We start from the raw sequence: 24,974 nt of genomic DNA, 5'->3' as shown, positions 1-24,974 counted from the left end.
TGTATACAGCTATAGACAATGCTCTACAGCTCCACATCACTGTATACAGATATAGACAATGCTCTACAGCTCCACATCACTGTATACAGATATAGACAATGCTCTACAGCTCCACATCACTGTATACAGATATAGACAATGCTCTACAGCTCCACATCACTGTATACAGATATAGACAATGCTCTACAGCTCCACATCACTGTATACAGCTATAGACAATGCTTTACAGCTCCACATCACTGTATACAGCTATAGACAATGCTTTACAGCTCCACATCACTGTATACAGCTATAGACAATGCTTTACAGCTCCACATCACTGTATACAGCTATAGACAATGCTCTACAGCTCCACATCACTGTATACAGCTATAGACAATGCTCTACAGCTCCACATCACTGTATACAGATATAGACAATGCTCTACAGCTCCACATCACTGTATACAGATATAGACAATGCTTTACAGCTCCACATCACTGTATACAGATATAGACAATGCTCTACAGCTCCACATCACTGTATACAGATATAGACAATGCTTTACAGCTCCACATCACTGTATATAGATATAGACAATGCTTTACAGCTCCACATCACTGTATACAGCTATAGACAATGCTTTACAGCTCCACATCACTGTATACAGCTATAGACAATGCTTTACAGCTCCACATCACTGTATACAGCTATAGACAATGCTTTACAGCTCCACATCACTGTATACAGCTATAGACAATGCTTTACAGCTCCACATCACTGTATACAGCTATAGACAATGCTTTACAGCTCCACATCACTGTATACAGATATAGACAATGCTTTACAGCTCCACATCACTGTATACAGATATAGACAATGCTTTACAGCTCCACATCACTGTATACAGCTATAGACAATGCTTTACAGCTCCACATCACTGTATACAGATATAGACAATGCTTTACAGCTCCACATCACTGTATACAGATATAGACAATGCTCTACAGCTCCACATCACTGTATACAGCTATAGACAATCGCTTTACAGCTCCACATCACTGTATACAGCTATAGACAATGCTTTACAGCTCCACATCACTGTATACAGATATAGACAATGCTTTACAGCTCCACATCACTGTATACAGCTATAGACAATGCTTTACAGCTCCACATCACTGTATATAGATATAGACAATGCTCTACAGCTCCACATCACTGTATACAGCTATAGACAATGCTTTACAGCTCCACATCACTGTATACAGATATAGACAACGCTTTACAGCTCCACATCACTGTATACAGCTATAGACAATGCTTTACAGCTCCACATCACTGTATACAGATATAGACAATGCTTTACAGCTCCACATCACTGTATACAGCTATAGACAATGCTTTACAGCTCCACATCACTGTATACAGCTATAGACAATGCTTTACAGCTCCACATCACTGTATACAGATATAGACAATGCTTTACAGCTCCACATCACTGTATACAGATATAGACAATGCTTTACAGCTCCACATCACTGTATACAGCTATAGACAATGCTCTACAGCTCCACATCACTGTATACAGATATAGACAATGCTTTACAGCTCCACATCACTGTATACAGCTATAGACAATGCTTTACAGCTCCACATCACTGTATACAGATATAGACAATGCTTTACAGCTCCACATCACTGTATACAGCTATAGACAATGCTCTACAGCTCCACATAACTGTATACAGATATAGACAATGCTCTACAGCTCCACATCACTGTATACAGCTATAGACAATGCTCTACAGCTCCACATCACTGTATACAGCTATAGACAATGCTCTACAGCTCCACATCACTGTATACAGATATAGACAATGCTTTACAGCTCCACATCACTGTATACAGATATAGACAATGCTCTACAGCTCCACATCACTGTATACAGCTATAGACAATGCTTTACAGCTCCACATCACTGTATACAGATATAGACAATGCTCAGCAGCTCCACATCACTGTATACAGATATAGACAATGCTCTACAGCTCCACATCACTGTATACAGATATAGACAATGCTTTACAGCTCCACATCACTGTATACAGATATAGACAATGCTCTACAGCTCCACATCACTGTATACAGATATAGACAATGCTCTACAGCTCCACATCACTGTATACAGATATAGACAATGCTCTACAGCTCCACATCACTGTATACAGATATAGACAATGCTTTACAGCTCTACATCACTGTATACAGCTATAGACAATGCTTTACAGCTCCACATCACTGTATACAGATATAGACAATGCTTTACAGCTCCACATCACTGTATATAGATATAGACAATGCTCTACAGCTCCACATCACTGTATACAGATATAGACAATGCTTTACAGCTCCACATCACTGTATATAGATATAGACAATGCTCAGCAGCTCCACATCACTGTATACAGATATAGACAATGCTCAGCAGCTCCACATCACTGTATACAGATATAGACAATGCTCTACAGCTCCACATCACTGTATACGGCTATAGACAATGCTTTACACCTCCACATCACTGTATACAGCTATAGACAATGCTTTACACCTCCACATCACTGTATACAGATATAGACAATGCTGTACAGCTCCACATCACTGTATACAGATATAGACAATGCTTTACAGCTCCACATCACTGTATACAGCTATAGACAATGCTTTACAGCTCCACATCACTGTATACAGATATAGACAATGCTTTACAGCTCCACATCACTGTATACAGATATAGACAATGCTTTACAGCTCCACATCACTGTATACAGCTATAGACAATGCTTTACAGCTCCACATCACTGTATACGGCTATAGACAATGCTCTACAGCTCCACATCACTGTATACAGCTATAGACAATGCTTTACAGCTCCACATCACTGTATACAGATATAGACAATGCTCTACAGCTCCACATCACTGTATACAGATATAGACAATGCTCTACAGCTCCACATCACTGTATACAGATATAGACAATGCTTTACAGCTCCACATCACTGTATACAGATATAGACAATGCTTTACAGCTCCACATCACTGTATACAGATATAGACAATGCTTTACAGCTCCACATCACTGTATACAGCTATAGACAATGCTCTTCAGCTCCACATCACTGTATACAGATATAGACAATGCTTTACAGCTCCACATCACTGTATACAGCTATAGACAATGCTCAGCAGCTCCACATCACTGTATACAGCTATAGACAATGCTTTACAGCTCCACATCACTGTATACAGCTATAGACAATGCTCAGCAGCTCCACATCACTGTATACAGCTATAGACAATGCTTTACAGCTCCACATCACTGTATACAGATATAGACAATGCTTTACAGCTCTACATCACTGTATACAGATATAGACAATGCTCTACAGCTCCACATCACTGTATACAGCTGTAGACAATGCTTTACAGCTCCACATCACTGTATACAGCTATAGACAATGCTTTACAGCTCCACATCACTGTATACAGCTATAGACAATTCTCTACAGCTCCACATTACTGTATACAGCTATAGACAATGCTTTACAGCTCCACATCACTGTATACAGCTATAGACAATGCTTTACAGCTCCACATCACTGTATACAGATATAGACAATGCTTTACAGCTCCACATCATTGTATACAGCTGTAGACAATGCTTTACAGCTCCACATCACTGTATACAGCTATAGACAATGCTCTACAGCTCCACATCACTGTATACAGATATAGACAATGCTTTACAGCTCCACATCACTGTATACAGATATAGACAATGCTTTACAGCTCCACATCACTGTATACAGCTATAGACAATGCTCTACAGCTCCACATCACTGTATATAGATGTAGACAATGCTTTACAGCTCCACATCACTGTATACAGATATAGACAATGCTTTACAGCTCCACATCACTGTATACAGATATAGACAATGCTTTACAGCTCCACATCACTGTATACAGCTATAGACAATGCTCTACAGCTCCACATCACTGTATATAGATGTAGACAATGCTTTACAGCTCCACATCACTGTATACAGATATAGACAATGCTTTACAGCTCCACATCACTGTATACAGCTATAGACAATGCTTTACAGCTCCACATCACTGTATACAGATATAGACAATGCTTTACAGCTCCACATCACTGTATACAGCTATAGACAATGCTCTACAGCTCCACATCACTGTATAAGATGTAGACAATGCTTTACAGCTCCACATCACTGTATACAGCTATAGACAATGCTTTACAGCTCCACATCACTGTATACAGCTATAGACAATGCTTTACAGCTCTACATCACTGTATACAGCTATAGACAATGCTTTACAGCTCCACATCACTGTATACAGCTATAGACAATGCTTTACAGCTCCACATCACTGTATACAGCTATAGACAATGCTATACAGCTCCACATCACTGTATACAGCTATAGACAATGCTTTACAGCTCCACATCACTGTATACAGCTATAGACAATGCTTTACACCTCCACATCACTGTATACAGATATAGACAATGCTTTACAGCTCCACATCACTGTATACAGATATAGACAATGCTTTACAGCTCCACATCACTGTATACAGCTATAGACAATGCTCTACAGCTCCACATCACTGTATACGGCTATAGACAATGCTCTACAGCTCCACATCACTGTATACAGCTATAGACAATGCTTTACACCTCCACATCACTGTATACAGATATAGACAATGCTTTACAGCTCCACATCACTGTATACAGATATAGACAATGCTTTACAGCTCCACATCACTGTATACAGCTATAGACAATGCTCTACAGCTCCACATCACTGTATACGGCTATAGACAATGCTCTACAGCTCCACATCACTGTATACAGCTATAGACAATGCTTTACAGCTCCACATTACTGTATACAGCTATAGACAATGCTCTACAGCTCCACATCACTGTATACAGATATAGACAATGCTTTACAGCTCCACATCACTGTATACAGCTATAGACAATGCTTTACAGCTCCACATCACTGTATACAGCTATAGACAATGCTTTACAGCTCCACATTACTGTATACAGCTATAGACAATGCTTTACAGCTCCACATCACTGTATACAGCTATAGACAATGCTTTACAGCTCTACATCACTGTATACAGATATAGACAATGCTTTACAGCTCCACATCACTGTATACAGCTATAGACAATGCTCTACAGCTCCACATCACTGTATACAGATATAGACAATGCTCTACAGCTCCACATCACTGTATACAGATATAGACAATGCTTTACAGCTCCACATCACTGTATACAGCTATAGACAATGCTCTACAGCTCCACATCACTGTATACAGCTATAGACCAATGCTCTACAGCTCCACATCACTGTATACAGATATAGACAATGCTTTACAGCTCCACATCACTGTATACAGCTATAGACAATGCTCTACAGCTCCACATCACTGTATACAGATATAGACAATGCTTTACAGCTCCACATCACTGTATACAGATATAGACAATGCTTTACAGCTCCACATCACTGTATACGGCTATAGACAATGCTCTACAGCTCCACATCACTGTATACGGCTATAGACAATGCTCTACAGCTCCACATCACTGTATACAGATATAGACAATGCTTTACAGCTCCACATCACTGTATACAGCTATAGACAATGCTCTACAGCTCCACATCACTGTATACAGATATAGACAATGCTCAGCAGCTCCACATCACTGTATACAGCTATAGACAATGCTCTACAGCTCCACATCACTGTATACAGCTATAGACAATGCTCTACAGCTCCACATCACTGTATACAGATATAGACAATGCTCTACAGCTCCACATCACTGTATACAGCTATAGACAATGCTTTACAGCTCCACATCACTGTATACAGATATAGACAATGCTTTACACCTCCACATCACTGTATACAGATATAGACAATGCTTTACAGCTCCACATCACTGTATACAGATATAGACAATGCTCTACAGCTCCACATCACTGTATACAGCTATAGACAATGCTTTACAGCTCCACATCACTGTATACAGCTATAGACAATGCTTTACAGCTCCACATCACTGTATACAGATATAGACAATGCTTTACAGCTCCACATCACTGTATACAGATATAGACAATGCTTTACAGCTCCACATCACTGTATACAGCTATAGACAATGCTTTACAGCTCCACATCACTGTATACGGCTATAGACAATGCTTTACAGCTCCACATCACTGTATACAGATATAGACAACGCTTTACAGCTCCACATCACTGTATACAGATATAGACAATGCTCTACAGCTCCACATCACTGTATACAGCTATAGACAATGCTCTACAGCTCCACATCACTGTATACAGCTATAGACAATGCTCTACAGCTCCACATCACTGTATACAGCTATAGACAATGCTCTACAGCTCCACATCACTGTATACAGATATAGACAATGCTTTACAGCTCCACATCACTGTATACAGATATAGACAATGCTCTACAGCTCCACATCACTGTATATAGATATAGACAATGCTCTACAGCTCCACATCACTGTATACAGATATAGACAATGCTTTACAGCTCCACATCACTGTATACAGCTATAGACAATGCTTTACAGCTCTACATCACTGTATACAGATATAGACAATGCTTTACACCTCCACATCACTGTATACAGATATAGACAATGCTCTACAGCTCCACATCACTGTATACAGCTATAGACAATGCTTTACAGCTCCACATCACTGTATACAGATATAGACAATGCTTTACAGCTCCACATCACTGTATACAGATATAGACAATGCTTTACAGCTCCACATCACTGTATACAGATATAGACAATGCTTTACAGCTCCACATCACTGTATACAGATATAGACAATGCTTTACAGCTCCACATCACTGTATACAGCTATAGACAATGCTCTACAGCTCCACATCACTGTATACAGATATAGACAATGCTTTACAGCTCCACATCACTGTATACAGCTATAGACAATGCTTTACAGCTCCACATCACTGTATACGGCTATAGACAATGCTTTACAGCTCCACATCACTGTATACAGATATAGACAATGCTTTACAGCTCCACATCACTGTATACAGATATAGACAATGCTTTACAGCTCCACATCACTGTATACGGCTATAGACAATGCTTTACAGCTCCACATCACTGTATACAGCTATAGACAATGCTTTACAGCTCCACATCACTGTATACAGATATAGACAATGCTCTACAGCTCCACATCACTGTATACAGATATAGACAATGCTTTACAGCTCCACATCACTGTATACAGATATAGACAATGCTCAGCAGCTCCACATCACTGTATACAGATATAGACAATGCTTTACAGCTCCACATCACTGTATACAGCTATAGACAATGCTTTACAGCTCCACATCACTGTATACAGCTATAGACAATGCTCTACAGCTCCACATCACTGTATACAGCTATAGACAATGCTTTACAGCTCCACATCACTGTATACAGATATAGACAATGCTTTACAGCTCCACATCACTGTATACAGCTATAGACAATGCTTTACAGCTCCACATCACTGTATACAGATATAGACAATGCTTTACAGCTCCACATCACTGTATACAGCTATAGACAATGCTTTACAGCTCCACATCACTGTATACAGCTATAGACAATGCTCTACAGCTCCACATCACTGTATACAGCTATAGACAATGCTTTACAGCTCCACATCACTGTATACAGCTATAGACAATGCTTTACAGCTCCACATCACTGTATACAGATATAGACAATGCTTTACAGCTCCACATCACTGTATACAGATATAGACAATGCTTTACAGCTCCACATCACTGTATACAGATATAGACAATGCTTTACAGCTCCACATCACTGTATACAGATATAGACAATGCTCTACAGCTCCACATCACTGTATACAGCTATAGACAATGCTCTACAGCTCCACATCACTGTATACAGATATAGACAATGCTCTACAGCTCCACATCACTGTATACAGATATAGACAATGCTCTACAGCTCCACATCACTGTATACAGATATAGACAATGCTTTACAGCTCCACATCACTGTATACAGATATAGACAATGCTTTACAGCTCCACATCACTGTATACAGATATAGACAATGCTTTACAGCTCCACATCACTGTATACAGATATAGACAATGCTCTACAGCTCCACATCACTGTATACAGCTATAGACAATGCTTTACTGCTCCACATCACTGTATACAGCTATAGACAATGCTTTACAGCTCCACATCACTGTATACAGATATAGACAATGCTCTACAGCTCCACATCACTGTATACAGATATAGACAATGCTTTACAGCTCCACATCACTGTATACAGCTATAGACAATGCTCTACAGCTCCACATCACTGTATACAGATATAGACAATGCTTTACAGCTCCACATCACTGTATACAGATATAGACAATGCTTTACAGCTCCACATCACTGTATACAGATATAGACAATGCTCTACAGCTCCACATCACTGTATACAGCTATAGACAATGCTTTACAGCTCCACATCACTGTATACAGCTATAGACAATGCTTTACAGCTCCACATCACTGTATACAGATATAGACAACGCTTTACAGCTCCACATCACTGTATACAGCTATAGACAATGCTTTACAGCTCCACATCACTGTATACAGCTATAGACAATGCTCTACAGCTCCACATCACTGTATACAGCTATAGACAATGCTATACAGCTCCACATCACTGTATACAGCTATAGACAATGCTTTACAGCTCCACATCACTGTATACAGCTATAGACAATGCTTTACAGCTCCACATCACTGTATACAGATATAGACAATGCTTTACAGCTCCACATCACTGTATACAGCTATAGACAATGCTTTACAGCTCCACATCACTGTATACAGATATAGACAATGCTTTACAGCTCCACATCACTGTATACAGATATAGACAATGCTTTACAGCTCCACATCACTGTATACAGCTATAGACAATGCTTTACAGCTCCACATCACTGTATACAGATATAGACAATGCTTTACAGCTCCACATCACTGTATACAGATATAGACAATGCTTTACAGCTCCACATCACTGTATACAGCTATAGACAATGCTCTACAGCTCCACATCACTGTATACGGCTATAGACAATGCTCTACAGCTCCACATCACTGTATACAGCTATAGACAATGCTTTACAGCTCCACATCACTGTATACAGCTATAGACAACTGCTTTACAGCTCCACATCACTGTATACAGATATAGACAATGCTTTACAGCTCCACATCACTGTATACAGCTATAGACAATGCTTTACAGCTCCACATCACTGTATACAGATATAGACAATGCTTTACAGCTCCACATCACTGTATACAGCTATAGACAATGCTTTACAGCTCCACATTACTGTATACAGCTATAGACAATGCTCTACAGCTCCACATCACTGTATACAGATATAGACAATGCTTTACAGCTCCACATCACTGTATACAGATATAGACAATGCTCTACAGCTCCACATCACTGTATACAGCTATAGACAATGCTTTACAGCTCCACATCACTGTATACAGCTATAGACAATGCTTTACAGCTCCACATCACTGTATACAGATATAGACAATGCTCTTACAGCTCCACATCACTGTATACAGATATAGACAATGCTCTACAGCTCCACATCACTGTATACAGATATAGACAATGCTCTACAGCTCCACATCACTGTATACAGATATAGACAATGCTCTACAGCTCCACATCACTGTATACAGCTATAGACAATGCTCTACAGCTCCACATCACTGTATACAGATATAGACAATGCTTTACAGCTCCACATCACTGTATACAGATATAGACAATGCTTTACAGCTCCACATCACTGTATACAGCTATAGACAATGCTCTACAGCTCCACATCACTGTATACAGCTATAGACAATGCTCTACAGCTCCACATCACTGTATACAGATATAGACAATGCTCTACAGCTCCACATCACTGTATACAGATATAGACAATGCTTTACAGCTCCACATCACTGTATACAGCTATAGACAATGCTCTACAGCTCCACATCACTGTATACAGCTATAGACAATGCTCTACAGCTCCACATCACTGTATACAGATATAGACAATGCTTTACAGCTCCACATCACTGTATACAGATATAGACAATGCTTTACAGCTCCACATCACTGTATACAGCTATAGACAATGCTCTACAGCTCCACATCACTGTATACAGCTATAGACAATGCTCTACAGCTCCACATCACTGTATACAGATATAGACAATGCTTTACAGCTCCACATCACTGTATACAGCTATAGACAATGCTTTACAGCTCCACATCACTGTATACAGCTATAGACAATGCTCTACAGCTCCACATCACTGTATACAGATATAGACAATGCTTTACAGCTCCACATCACTGTATACAGCTATAGACAATGCTTTACAGCTCCACATCACTGTATACAGATATAGACAATGCTTTACAGCTCCACATCACTGTATACAGATATAGACAATGCTTTACAGCTCCACATCACTGTATACAGATATAGACAATGCTCTACAGCTCCACATCACTGTATACAGCTATAGACAATGCTCTACAGCTCCACATCACTGTATACAGCTATAGACAATGCTCTACAGCTCCACATCACTGTATACAGCTATAGACAATGCTTTACAGCTCCACATCACTGTATACAGCTATAGACAATGCTTTACAGCTCCACATCACTGTATACAGCTATAGACAATGCTTTACAGCTCCACATCACTGTATACAGCTATAGACAATGCTTTACAGCTCCACATCACTGTATACAGCTATAGACAATGCTCTACAGCTCCACATCACTGTATACAGCTATAGACAATGCTTTACAGCTCCACATCACTGTATACAGATATAGACAATGCTTTACAGCTCCACATCACTGTATACAGATATAGACAATGCTTTACAGCTCCACATCACTGTATACAGCTATAGACAATGCTTTACAGCTCCACATCACTGTATACAGATATAGACAATGCTCTACAGCTCCACATCACTGTATACAGCTATAGACAATGCTTTACAGCTCCACATCACTGTATACAGCTATAGACAATGCTCTACAGCTCCACATCACTGTATACAGATATAGACAACGCTTTACAGCTCCACATCACTGTATACAGATATAGACAATGCTTTACAGCTCCACATCACTGTATACAGCTATAGACAATGCTCAGCAGCTCCACATCACTGTATACAGCTATAGACAATGCTTTACAGCTCCACATCACTGTATACAGATATAGACAATGCTTTACAGCTCCACATCACTGTATACAGCTATAGACAATGCTTTACAGCTCCACATCACTGTATACGGCTATAGACAATGCTCACAGCTCCACATCACTGTATACAGATATAGACAATGCTTTACAGCTCCACATCACTGTATACAGATATAGACAATGCTTTACAGCTCCACATCACTGTATACAGCTATAGACAATGCTCTACAGCTCCACATCACTGTATACAGATATAGACAATGCTTTACAGCTCCACATCACTGTATACAGATATAGACAATGCTCTACAGCTCCACATCACTGTATACAGCTATAGACAATGCTCAGCAGCTCCACATCACTGTATACAGCTATAGACAATGCTTTACAGCTCCACATCACTGTATACAGATATAGACAATGCTTTACAGCTCCACATCACTGTATACAGATATAGACAATGCTTTACAGCTCCACATCACTGTATACAGATATAGACAATGCTTTACAGCTCCACATCACTGTATACAGCTATAGACAATGCTCAGCAGCTCCACATCACTGTATACAGCTATAGACAATGCTTTACAGCTCCACATCACTGTATACGGCTATAGACAATGCTCTACAGCTCCACATCACTGTATACAGATATAGACAATGCTTTACAGCTCCACATCACTGTATACAGATATAGACAATGCTCTACAGCTCCACATCACTGTATACAGATATAGACAATGCTTTACAGCTCCACATCACTGTATACAGATATAGACAATGCTCTACAGCTCCACATCACTGTATACAGATATAGACAATGCTTTACAGCTCCACATCACTGTATACAGATATAGACAATGCTCTACAGCTCCACATCACTGTATACAGATATAGACAATGCTTTACAGCTCCACATCACTGTATACTGATATAGACAATGCTTTACAGCTCCACATCACTGTATACAGCTATAGACAATGCTTTACAGCTCCACATCACTGTATACAGCTATAGACAATGCTCTACAGCTCCACATCACTGTATACAGCTATAGACAATGCTCTACAGCTCCACATCACTGTATACAGCTATAGACAATGCTCTACAGCTCCACATCACTGTATACAGCTATAGACAATGCTCTACAGCTCCACATCACTGTATACAGATATAGACAATGCTCTACAGCTCCACATCACTGTATACAGATATAGACAATGCTCTACAGCTCCACATCACTGTATACAGATATAGACAATGCTCTACAGCTCCACATCACTGTATACAGATATAGACAATGCTTTACAGCTCCACATCACTGTATACAGCTATAGACAATGCTCTACAGCTCCACATCACTGTATACGGCTATAGACAATGCTCTACAGCTCCACATCACTGTATACGGCTATAGACAATGCTCTACAGCTCCACATCACTGTATACAGATATAGACAATGCTCTACAGCTCCACATCACTGTATACAGATATAGACAATGCTCTACAGCTCCACATCACTGTATACAGATATAGACAATGCTTTACAGCTCCACATCACTGTATACAGATATAGACAATGCTTTACAGCTCCACATCACTGTATACAGCTATAGACAATGCTTTACAGCTCCACATCACTGTATACAGCTATAGACAATGCTCTACAGCTCCACATCACTGTATACAGATATAGACAATGCTTTACAGCTCCACATCACTGTATACAGATATAGACAATGCTTTACAGCTCCACATCACTGTATACAGCTATAGACAATGCTCTACAGCTCCACATCACTGTATACAGATATAGACAATGCTTTACAGCTCCACATCACTGTATACAGATATAGACAATGCTTTACAGCTCCACATCACTGTATACAGCTATAGACAATGCTCTACAGCTCCACATCACTGTATACAGATATAGACAATGCTCTACAGCTCCACATCACTGTATACAGATATAGACAATGCTTTACAGCTCCACATCACTGTATACAGATATAGACAATGCTTTACAGCTCCACATCACTGTATACAGATATAGACAATGCTCTACAGCTCCACATCACTGTATACAGCTATAGACAATGCTCTACAGCTCCACATCACTGGTATACAGATATAGACAATGCTTTACAGCTCCACATCACTGTATACAGATATAGACAATGCTCTACAGCTCCACATCACTGTATACAGTTATAGACAATGCTCTACAGCTCCACATCACTGTATACAGCTATAGACAATGCTCTACAGCTCAACATCACTGTATACAGATATAGACAATGCTTTACAGCTCCACATCACTGTATACAGCTATAGACAATGCTTTACAGCTCCACATCACTGTATACAGATATAGACAATGCTTTACAGCTCCACATCACTGTATACAGCTATAGACAATGCTCTACAGCTCCACATCACTGTATACAGATATAGACAATGCTCTACAGCTCCACATCACTGTATACAGCTATAGACAATGCTCCGCAGCTCCACATCACTGTATACAGATATAGACAATGCTTTACAGCTCCACATCACTGTATACAGATATAGACAATGCTTTACAGCTCTACATCACTGTATATAGATATAGACAATGCTCTACAGCTCCACATCACTGTATACAGCTATAGACAATGCTCAGCAGCTCCACATCACTGTATACAGCTATAGACAATGCTTTACAGCTCCACATCCCTGTATACAGATATAGACAATGCTCTACAGCTCCACATCACTGTATACAGATATAGACAATGCTCTACAGCTCCACATCACTGTATACAGATATAGACAATGCTTTACAGCTCCACATCACTGTATACAGCTATAGACAATGCTCAGCAGCTCCACATCACTGTATACAGCTATAGACAATGCTCTACAGCTCCACATCACTGTATACAGCTATAGACAATGCTCAGCAGCTCCACATCACTGTATACAGATATAGACAATGCTTTACAGCTCCACATCACTGTATACAGATATAGACAATGCTTTACAGCTCTACATCACTGTATACAGATATAGACAATGCTTTACAGCTCCACATCACTGGTATACAGATATAGACAACGCTTTACAGCTCCACATCACTGTATACAGCTATAGACAATGCTCTACAGCTCCACATCACTGTATACAGATATAGACAATGCTTTACAGCTCCACATCACTGGTATACAGATATAGACAATGCTGTACAGCTCCACATCACTGTATACAGCTATAGACAATGCTTTACAGCTCCACATCACTGTATACAGATATAGACAACGCTTTACAGCTCCACATCACTGTATACAGCTATAGACAATGCTCTACAGCTCCACATCACTGTATACAGATATAGACAATGCTCTACAGCTCCACATCACTGTATACAGCTATAGACAATGCTTTACAGCTCCACATCACTGTATACGGCTATAGACAATGCTTTACAGCTCCACATCACTGTATACGGCTATAGACAATGCTCTACAGCTCCACATCACTGTATACAGCTATAGACAATGCTTTACAGCTCCACATCACTGTATACAGATATAGACAACGCTTTACAGCTCCACATCACTGTATACAGCTATAGACAATGCTCTACAGCTCCACATCACTGTATACAGATATAGACAATGCTCTACAGCTCCACATCACTGTATACAGCTATAGACAATGCTTTACAGCTCCACATCACTGTATACGGCTATAGACAATGCTTTACAGCTCCACATCACTGTATACAGCTATAGACAATGCTTTACAGCTCCACATCACTGTATACAGATATAGACAATGCTTTACAGCTCCACATCACTGTATACGGCTATAGACAATGCTTTACAGCTCCACATCACTGTATACAGCTATAGACAATGCTCTACAGCTCCACATCACTGTATACAGATATAGACAATGCTTTACAGCTCCACATCACTGTATACAGCTATAGACAATGCTCAGCAGCTCCACATCACTGTATACAGATATAGACAATGCTTTACAGCTCCACATCACTGGTATACAGATATAGACAATGCTGTACAGCTCCACATCACTGTATACAGCTATAGACAATGCTTTACAGCTCCACATCACTGTATACAGATATAGACAACGCTTTACAGCTCCACATCACTGTATACAGCTATAGACAATGCTCTACAGCTCCACATCACTGTATACAGATATAGACAATGCTCTACAGCTCCACATCACTGTATACAGCTATAGACAATGCTTTACAGCTCCACATCACTGTATACGGCTATAGACAATGCTTTACAGCTCCACATCACTGTATACGGCTATAGACAATGCTCTACAGCTCCACATCACTGTATACAGCTATAGACAATGCTTTACAGCTCCACATCACTGTATACAGATATAGACAACGCTTTACAGCTCCACATCACTGTATACAGCTATAGACAATGCTCTACAGCTCCACATCACTGTATACAGATATAGACAATGCTCTACAGCTCCACATCACTGTATACAGCTATAGACAATGCTTTACAGCTCCACATCACTGTATACGGCTATAGACAATGCTTTACAGCTCCACATCACTGTATACAGCTATAGACAATGCTTTACAGCTCCACATCACTGTATACGGCTATAGACAATGCTCTACAGCTCCACATCACTGTATACAGCTATAGACAATGCTTTACAGCTCCACATTACTGTATACAGCTATAGACAATGCTTTACAGCTCCACATCACTGTATACAGATATAGACAATGCTCTACAGCTCCACATCACTGTATACAGATATAGACAATGCTTTACAGCTCCACATCACTGTATACAGATATAGACAATGCTCTATAGCTCCACATCACTGTATACAGATATAGACAATGCTTTACAGCTCCACATCACTGTATACAGATATAGACAATGCTCTACAGCTCCACATCACTGTATACAGATATAGACAATGCTTTACAGCTCCACATCACTGTATACAGATATAGACAATGCTCTATAGCTCCACATCACTGTATACAGATATAGACAATGCTTTACAGCTCCACATCACTGTATACAGATATAGACAATGCTTTACTGCTCCACATCACTGTATACAGCTATAGACAATGCTTTACAGCTCCACATCACTGTATACAGATATAGACAATGCTCTACAGCTCCACATCACTGTATACAGCTATAGACAATGCTTTACAGCTCCACATCACTGTATACAGATATAGACAATGCTTTACAGCTCCACATCACTGTATACAGATATAGACAATGCTCTACAGCTCCACATCACTGTATACAGATATAGACAATGCTTTACAGCTCCACATCACTGTATACAGCTATAGACAATGCTTTACAGCTCCACATCACTGTATACGGCTATAGACAATGCTTTACAGCTCCACATCACTGTATACAGATATAGACAATGCTCTACAGCTCCACATCACTGTATACAGATATAGACAATGCTTTACAGCTCCACATCACTGTATACAGCTATAGACAATGCTTTACAGCTCCACATCACTGTATACAGATATAGACAATGCTCTACAGCTCCACATCACTGTATACAGATATAGACAATGCTTTACAGCTCCACATCACTGTATACAGCTATAGACAATGCTTTACAGCTCCACATCACTGTATACAGATATAGACAATGCTTTACAGCTCCACATCATTGTATACAGCTATAGACAATGCTTTACAGCTCCACATCACTGTATACAGATATAGACAATGCTCTACAGCTCCACATCACTGTATACAGCTATAGACAATGCTCTACAGCTCTACATCACTGTATACAGATATAGACAATGCTTTACAGCTCCACATCACTGTATACAGATATAGACAATGCTTTACAGCTCCACATCACTGTATACAGATATAGACAATGCTCTACAGCTCCACATCACTGTATACAGATATAGACAATGCTTTACAGCTCCACATCACTGTATACAGCTATAGACAATGCTTTACAGCTCCACATCACTGTATACAGATATAGACAATGCTCTACAGCTCCACATCACTGTATACAGATATAGACAATGCTTTACAGCTCCACATCACTGTATACAGATATAGACAATGCTTTACAGCTCCACATCACTGTATACAGCTATAGACAATGCTTTACAGCTCCACATCACTGTATACAGATATAGACAATGCTCTACAGCTCCACATCACTGTATACAGATATAGACAATGCTTTACAGCTCCACATCACTGTATACAGATATAGACAATGCTCTACAGCTCCACATCACTGTATACAGATATAGACAACGCTTTACAGCTCCACATCACTGTATACAGCTATAGACAATGCTTTACAGCTCCACATCACTGTATACAGCTATAGACAATGCTTTACAGCTCCACATCACTGTATACGGCTATAGACAATGCTTTACAGCTCCACATCACTGTATACAGCTATAGACAATGCTTTACAGCTCTACATCACTGTATATAGATATAGACAATGCTTTACTGCTCCACATCACTGTATACGGATATAGACAATGCTCTACAGCTCCACATCACTGTATACAGATATAGACAATGCTCTACAGCTCCACATCACTGTATACAGATATAGACAATGCTTTACAGCTCCACATCACTGTATACAGCTATAGACAATGCTCTACAGCTCCACATCACTGTATACAGCTATAGACAATGCTCTACAGCTCCACATCACTGTATACAGATATAGACAATGCTCTACAGCTCCACATCACTGTATACAGCTATAGACAATGCTCTACAGCTCCACATTACTGTAGATGGGTAGATATGAGATAAATATTGGATAAATATGAGAGACCAATGGAGAAGGATTATATCCCCATTTCTGGACTCTCCTTACTCTATGACTTCAGACGTTTTCTTTTTCTCTCCTGTATTTTGCAGTCATCAGAACTGTGTTTGCAGCTTTAGATGTGACTGGAGGAGACAACTTGATATTTTCAGAATTTTATCGGTTGACATCCCTATCCTCAGTGCTATCCCCTGTACATTACAGCGGCTGTGTGGGATTAGCGAGTTATGCAGCGTCTGTCTGGCCAGCACTACTGGGAATGTACGGCGGCATTCCATAAACCCACCATGTCGCAGTCTTATACATTTCAGACCGTCTTGTATTTGCCGTCATAATTTCCTGTCGTTGACCTTGTCGTCTTCACCAAGTGGCGTATCTTCCTGGATCTCTGTCACATGATCTGTCAGGATCCCCCCCGTCCTGATGCAGGATCTGTCACCAGATGTGTCTGATCACACAGCACCAGGCCGAGGTCATCGAGTGTGGACTGAAGAAGTCACTACAAGGGAATGGATCAAATGGATTTTTTTTTTTTTTTTTTACTAATTAAAACCTGATGCTCGTACATTACAGCATTACACTTTTTATTGTTCCTTTGCTTCCTAAATGCTAAATTAAGTTACTGTTTAGGACTTATTAAATATATCTTAAATATTTCCTTTTTTTGTTTTGTTTTTTTGTTTGCTGTTGTAAAGACTGTTCACCTAACTGGCTGTCCTGCTAAATCTAATTGATCTGACAGCACTCCTGGCTTTGTCTTTTTTCTCACCCCCTCCCTTCTCTGATTGTTAGAGATAGCAGCATGGAGAAGGGTATACCTAGCAGATCAGCAAATGGAGCATCCAAGTTATCAGGAAGAGCAGATCACAAAGTCTGTAAATAGTTCTTTCCTTTTTTGCTGTTGTAAAGACTGTGACTCCTTCACCTAGCTTGCTGTCCTGCTGAATCTAATAGATCTGACAGCACTCTGCTCCAGGCTTTGTCTCTTTTCTCTTCTCCCTTCTCTCATTGTTAGCGAGATCAGCAGAGGCAGGGAGGAGGATATACAATGCATATCACCAAATGGAGAGGAGGGGAAGTATCCAAGTTATCAGGAAGAGTAGATCACACTGGGGGAGATTTATCAAAACCTATGTAGGGAACGAGTGGAGCAGTTGTCCCTAGCAACCTATCAGATTTCTTTTTTCATTTTTCACAGGCCTCTTTAAAAATGGAAGAAGCAATCTGGGTTATATGGGCAACTGCGATACTCTCTCTCTACACAGGTTTTGATAAATCTGCCCCAATGTCTGTAAATATTTCTTTCTTTTTTTGCTGTTGTAAAGACTGTGACTCCTTCACCGAGCTGGCTATCCAGCTCAATCTAAATAGATCTGACAGCACACTCTTGAGGGCTGTCTCTCTTTGCTCTTCTCCCTTCTCTCTTTGTTGGAGATATCAGCAGGGGCAGGAAGGGAGGGGGGGGTATACAAAGCAGATGAGCAAATGGAGGTGGGGAGCATCCAAGTTTTCAGAAAGGGCAGATCACAAAGTCTGTAAATATTTTATTTTTATTTTTTGCAGTTGTAAAGACTGAGACTCTCTCACCTAGTTTAGTGTTCTGCTAAATCGAATAGAGATGGAGAAAAATTAAGTAGAAAAAGCTTTGGGAGCGGCTAATTGTTCAATTCCATATACAAAAAAATAAAAATGAGAAGCCGAGAATCCTAGGACTTACACTTTGTGAGTGGCCATATACCGACCACTCATTAGGTTCACAGGATGTAGTTCTATGTGTGAATTATTTTGTTGTTATCTGCGGACAAACCTTCCCACAAAGTAGCTGCAAGATAACATCAATCAGTAAGCTTATACACTTCACCGAGAGCGAGTGTCAGTAGCGCTCCATTCCTGTCCCACTTTCGTTCCGTCAGCTGTTCCTTTGGAGTTATTCCTTTTTCTTCCTTTTCTCTTGTATTCTTTTGTACCTCTTAGAAAAAGTTTGCCCGGGGACTTCACTTTTATAGTATTAATAGCATTTATTGCACATGATATATAAAAAAACAAAAGAAACAACATATAATGGCAAAAAAGTTTCGACGCATTGCGGAGTTACCTCCTTCCTCAGGGAACGATATACTACAAAACAATGCTCCTATTTGAACTCCAGTTCACCTCTTTCACCGTAAATGACATCTAAACAAAAAAAGGAACCACCTCTAAAATATTGTACTCTGAATTAAAAGTATAAATAATAATTCCACAGCAAGCAAAGAAAGAATGGAGCACTCACCAGGTCTTCATGGATAATTCAAGCTTCTTTTATTTCATCTTACTTGATAGTGTATACACTTACAGGGGAGAGCGGACATACAGACAGGTGGAGGAGAGGCTGAGGGTATGTCCACTCTCCCCTGTAAGTGTATACACTATTAAGCAAGATGAAATAAAAGAAGCTTGAATTATCCATGAAGACCTGGTGAGTGCTCCATTCTTTCTTTGCTTGCTGTGGAATTATCACTTTCACTTACCTGATATGAGCACCTGGAAGGTCGGATAGAGTATAGCAGTAGCGGTTTAGTGGACAGCTATACAGCAGTGCCGGGCGCCTTTCTATTTAGGACTATATAAAAGTATAAATAGCTCATACACGTTCCAACACTTCATTAAAACCTTTAGGGGATAAAGTGTCCAGTTTAAATATAAAATAAACTCTCTCTTTTACATAATGGAGAAAACCTCCTTGAGACATTCTATGAGTTAGTACTAAAAGATATAAGGGAATTGGATGAGAGAAATTAAAATAATGAAAATAAGATCAGTGTCAATCTTACTAAAAAAAGGAAAAAAACGCTCTGAAGAAATTAAAAGAAAATAAAGAAGTTGTAATAAAAAAGGCAGATAAAGGGGGGATTGTTCTTTTGAGTAAAGAATATTATGTACAAGAGAGTTATAATATTTTAAATGATGTCAGGAAGATCCTACGGATGTTTTTAAGAAACAATTGGAAGTTTTAATACAAAGAGGTTTTAATGAAGGAGTTCTTAAAGGGGTAATCCGCTGCTCAGCGTTTGGAACAAACTGTTCCAAACGCTGGAGACGGCAGCTCGTGACGTCATAGCCCCGCCCCTCGTGACGTCACACCCTCCCATTGCAAGTCTATAGGAGGGGGTGTGACAGCTGTCACGCCCCCTCCCATAGACTTGCATTGAGGGGGCGGGGCTGTGATGTCACGAGCTCCCGGCGCCGGCTCCAGTTTGTTCCAAACGCTGAGCAACGGAGTACCCCTTTAACAGAAAAAATCCATTACAAACTCCGGGAAGACCAATTATTGCAGGGGTGGATTCACTGACAAGTAATCTGGGAGAATACATGGATCGCATACTTCAACCCTATGTTACCTCGCTTCCCTTTTACCTGTGAGACTCGGGCCGGCTTATAGCAGAAATGGAAGAATTTAAATGGAATGAAAAATTGTGGCTAGTCACTTTAGATGTTGTGTCTTTGTATTCTAATAAACCGCAAGAGAAGGGTGTGAGAGCGGTAACGGATGTTTTAAAAGATCTATTGATGCCTAATGTACAAAAAACATTTTAATAGACAGTTTAGAGTTTATATTAACTAAAAATTTTCTTTTAGTTTTTTATGACATTTTTAATACAACATAAAGGGACTGCGATGGGCACGATATGCGCACCAGTTTTTGCAAATTTGTACAGGAGGGTATTTGAAAAACTTTTTATTGAGAGTAATTTTAAATCGTGTATAACATTTTTAAAAAGATATATAGATGATCTTGTAATAATTTGTCAGGGAAGCATGGAGTGTTTTTATGAATTTTTACAAAGTGGAATTCAACTTGGATATTCCGGTGCAGCAGAAGCCAATGGGATTCTGCCGCACAGTGCACACTACGGAATGTCGGCGGCGGATATTCTACCGCCAAAAGAATGAGCTTGCTCATTCTATAGGCGCAATCCACTCCACAGACATTGCCATCTGGGAATGGCAATGTCAGCATGGTCCTGCCAGACAAAATCCGTCCGGCGATTCCAAGTGCTGGGCAGCTGGCCAGAAATTCCGTATGCAAATCTAGTCTTAGAGATAACAGCATGGGTAGAGAGGAGAATATACAAAGCAGAACAGCATATGGTGAGGGGGGGGAAACATCCAAGTTATCAGGGAGGGCAGATCACAAAGCCTTTAGATAGGTAGGAATGCTCAAACAAGTATAGATAGAGGTGGGCTTTGTAGAGGAGAGTACCTATATTAGACTCTGTAGATGAAGGGGGGATATTACAGTCCTCAGCATCAGTCAGCACAATATAGAGGTGATGCCTCATGAACCATAGAAGAAGAAGATCTCAGTCCAGCAATGAAGTGCCAACATACGAGAGAGTTAGTTCAGCAGCATCCTGGACACACACAACTTACCTCCAGCATGTATTACTGACCACATGTCTATCACTAGGAGCTGGTTATGAACTGTCCATCAGGGTCTCTGAAAAGGAATGAAGGAATGGAGATTACAAACTAAAACTTAGTGCAACATTTTATCTTGTAGTATCCACTTACCTTTTTTTATGCTTGTGGTGTCTGTAGCTCTTAAGGGGTATTCCAAAACCATTTGTGTGGTTGTTCTGTAGATAAAAAACAATTACTAAACCCCTGGGCCTGAGCCCGGGGTATGAAACCCCTATAATGCTACCCCTAAAACGTAACTTTTACTTATTAATGTTAAAAAATATGTTATCCCAACAAAAAATAAAGTTAAAACTGATAATCAGATGATCTAATATAAGTACAACTTATAACGGGAGAACAATCTCCAATTGTTAGTCATGTAGTCCTGTAGTGGCCACTGAAAATTGGATCATTCTGGTATCGCTTAAAATATACACTATTGCCGCCTCTACATGTTTCGCCACACCTGCGGCTTTCTCAAGAGGCAATGGTGGCAATGGCAGGGGTTTAGTAATTTTTTGGTTCATTTGGCCCCCTACTGCCCTTGTGTAGTTTGTTCTGTGTAATTTAGCTGTAGATAATCACTATACTTCCTGGTTGAGCAGTTACTCAGCACTACAAATCCCAGAATGCAGTGTTTTCCCCTGCCAGTTTCCTGCCCAGAGCTTCTGAAGTACACAGCAGAACATTCTGCAGTAGCTGCTGGATGCATTCTCTGTCTGCTCCTCTGCCTGTGACATTGCTTAGCACAAGGCAGCATGGTATAAAATACATCGCATTCTTCCCTAAATGCCCCAATAAATATATATGTGTACATGACAGGGAGATGGTGATGTAGCTGTAGGGGCACTCGGGTCAGGACTAGAGCTCAGAGACAAGATTTAGTCACACCTCTTGAGACAACAGAGGAGGATATTTTGTCTCAGTAGAGAGGGAGGAGTTGAGGGGGCTGTTGAGACAACATCACACTGACAATGAGAGGACTACACTACTTCCTGTTAGAAGAGACGGAAGAGCCAGTGAGCTGCTGAGACAATACCACACTGACAATGAGAGGACTACACTACTTTTGTCAGGAGAGAGGGAAGAGCCAGTGAGCTGCTGAGGAAACACCACCAGAACAATGAGAGGACTACACAACTAAAAGGAGAGAGGGAGGAGCCAGGGAGCTGCTGTGACAACACCGCACTGACAATGAGTGGACTACACAACTTCCTGTCAGGAGAGAGGGTGGAGCCAGGGAGCTGCTTAGACAACTCCACACTGACGAGAGGACTTCATAACTTACTGTCTGTAGTAAATCAAGCAAAAACATGCTGAAGCCAGTGCCCTCTTTTCTACATGTCTCCTCACATTGACTTCTATGGGAGTGTTGTGGGCATGCTCTTTGACCTATGCAGTGGTCACTGTGCAGAGAGGGGGTGGAGATGAACTGTGGCCATCACCTACTAATATCCATGAAAGGTAACACCAAATCTATCATAGACAACAAAGCATGCCCACAAAACTCTATCTACAGCTTTATAGTAGATGTGTTACTTTACTTGTATTCCTGCCTGCGCTGATAAGGACATGTCTGCTGAGAAGTGATCTCTACAGATCCATTAAATAGGTTATGCAGCTGCTGTGTGACATCATGTATTTATTTTTTTCTCTTTAGGATGCCAATGAGGATCCAGGAGAGGATGTGGCGTTACTGTCCGTCAGCTTTGAAGACGCAGAAGCTACACAGGTGTTCCCCAAACTCTACCTGTCCCCCCGAGTAGAGCAGTAAGTACCTTGCACTAAGCTGAATGGTTGGTTATTCTATATCTGTCTGGTTTGATAACTGGTTTATTATCTGTTTACTATAATAATTCCATTAACCTAAATGAAAATGAACGGAGCCTTAAAGGGTCACAAACTTATAAATTATTAATACACACAAATATAAGAATCTTTGTACAAATGTCTTATCAGAGAAAAGTGCTTGTCTGTTCTCTTCTTGGGCTGCCCCACCCCACCTGCTTCACTTTCATTCTCACAAAAAAAATCTGCTCAACTCTTGTTTTATGTTTACAAGACAAATTACCAGCTCACTGAGAGATCAGATCACATGCTGCCAATGCAAATAAGTGAACATGGGAGGGGGAAGTGACGGCAGAGACAGACAAAGAAAGAGACTG

General features: G+C 40.2%; 1 protein-coding gene across 2 annotated transcripts in view; it reads left to right on the top strand.

The window, feature by feature from the left end:
- BABAM2 (BRISC and BRCA1 A complex member 2) overlaps positions 1 to 24,974 on the top strand; it is a 271,976-nt gene that overhangs the window by 115,116 nt on the left and 131,886 nt on the right. For both annotated transcript variants that reach the window (XM_056568576.1, XM_056568575.1), the window contains exon 7: positions 24,470 to 24,579. In XM_056568576.1, coding sequence (XP_056424551.1) covers positions 24,470 to 24,579 — 110 coding nt within the window. The remainder of the gene's footprint in view (positions 1 to 24,469; positions 24,580 to 24,974) is intronic.

Source organism: Hyla sarda, chromosome 3, assembly GCF_029499605.1.
Source record: "Hyla sarda isolate aHylSar1 chromosome 3, aHylSar1.hap1, whole genome shotgun sequence".
Lineage (NCBI taxonomy): Eukaryota > Metazoa > Chordata > Amphibia > Anura > Hylidae > Hyla > Hyla sarda.
The sequence above is the reverse complement of the archived record's forward strand: the minus strand, read 5'-3'. Positions and strand labels throughout refer to the sequence as shown.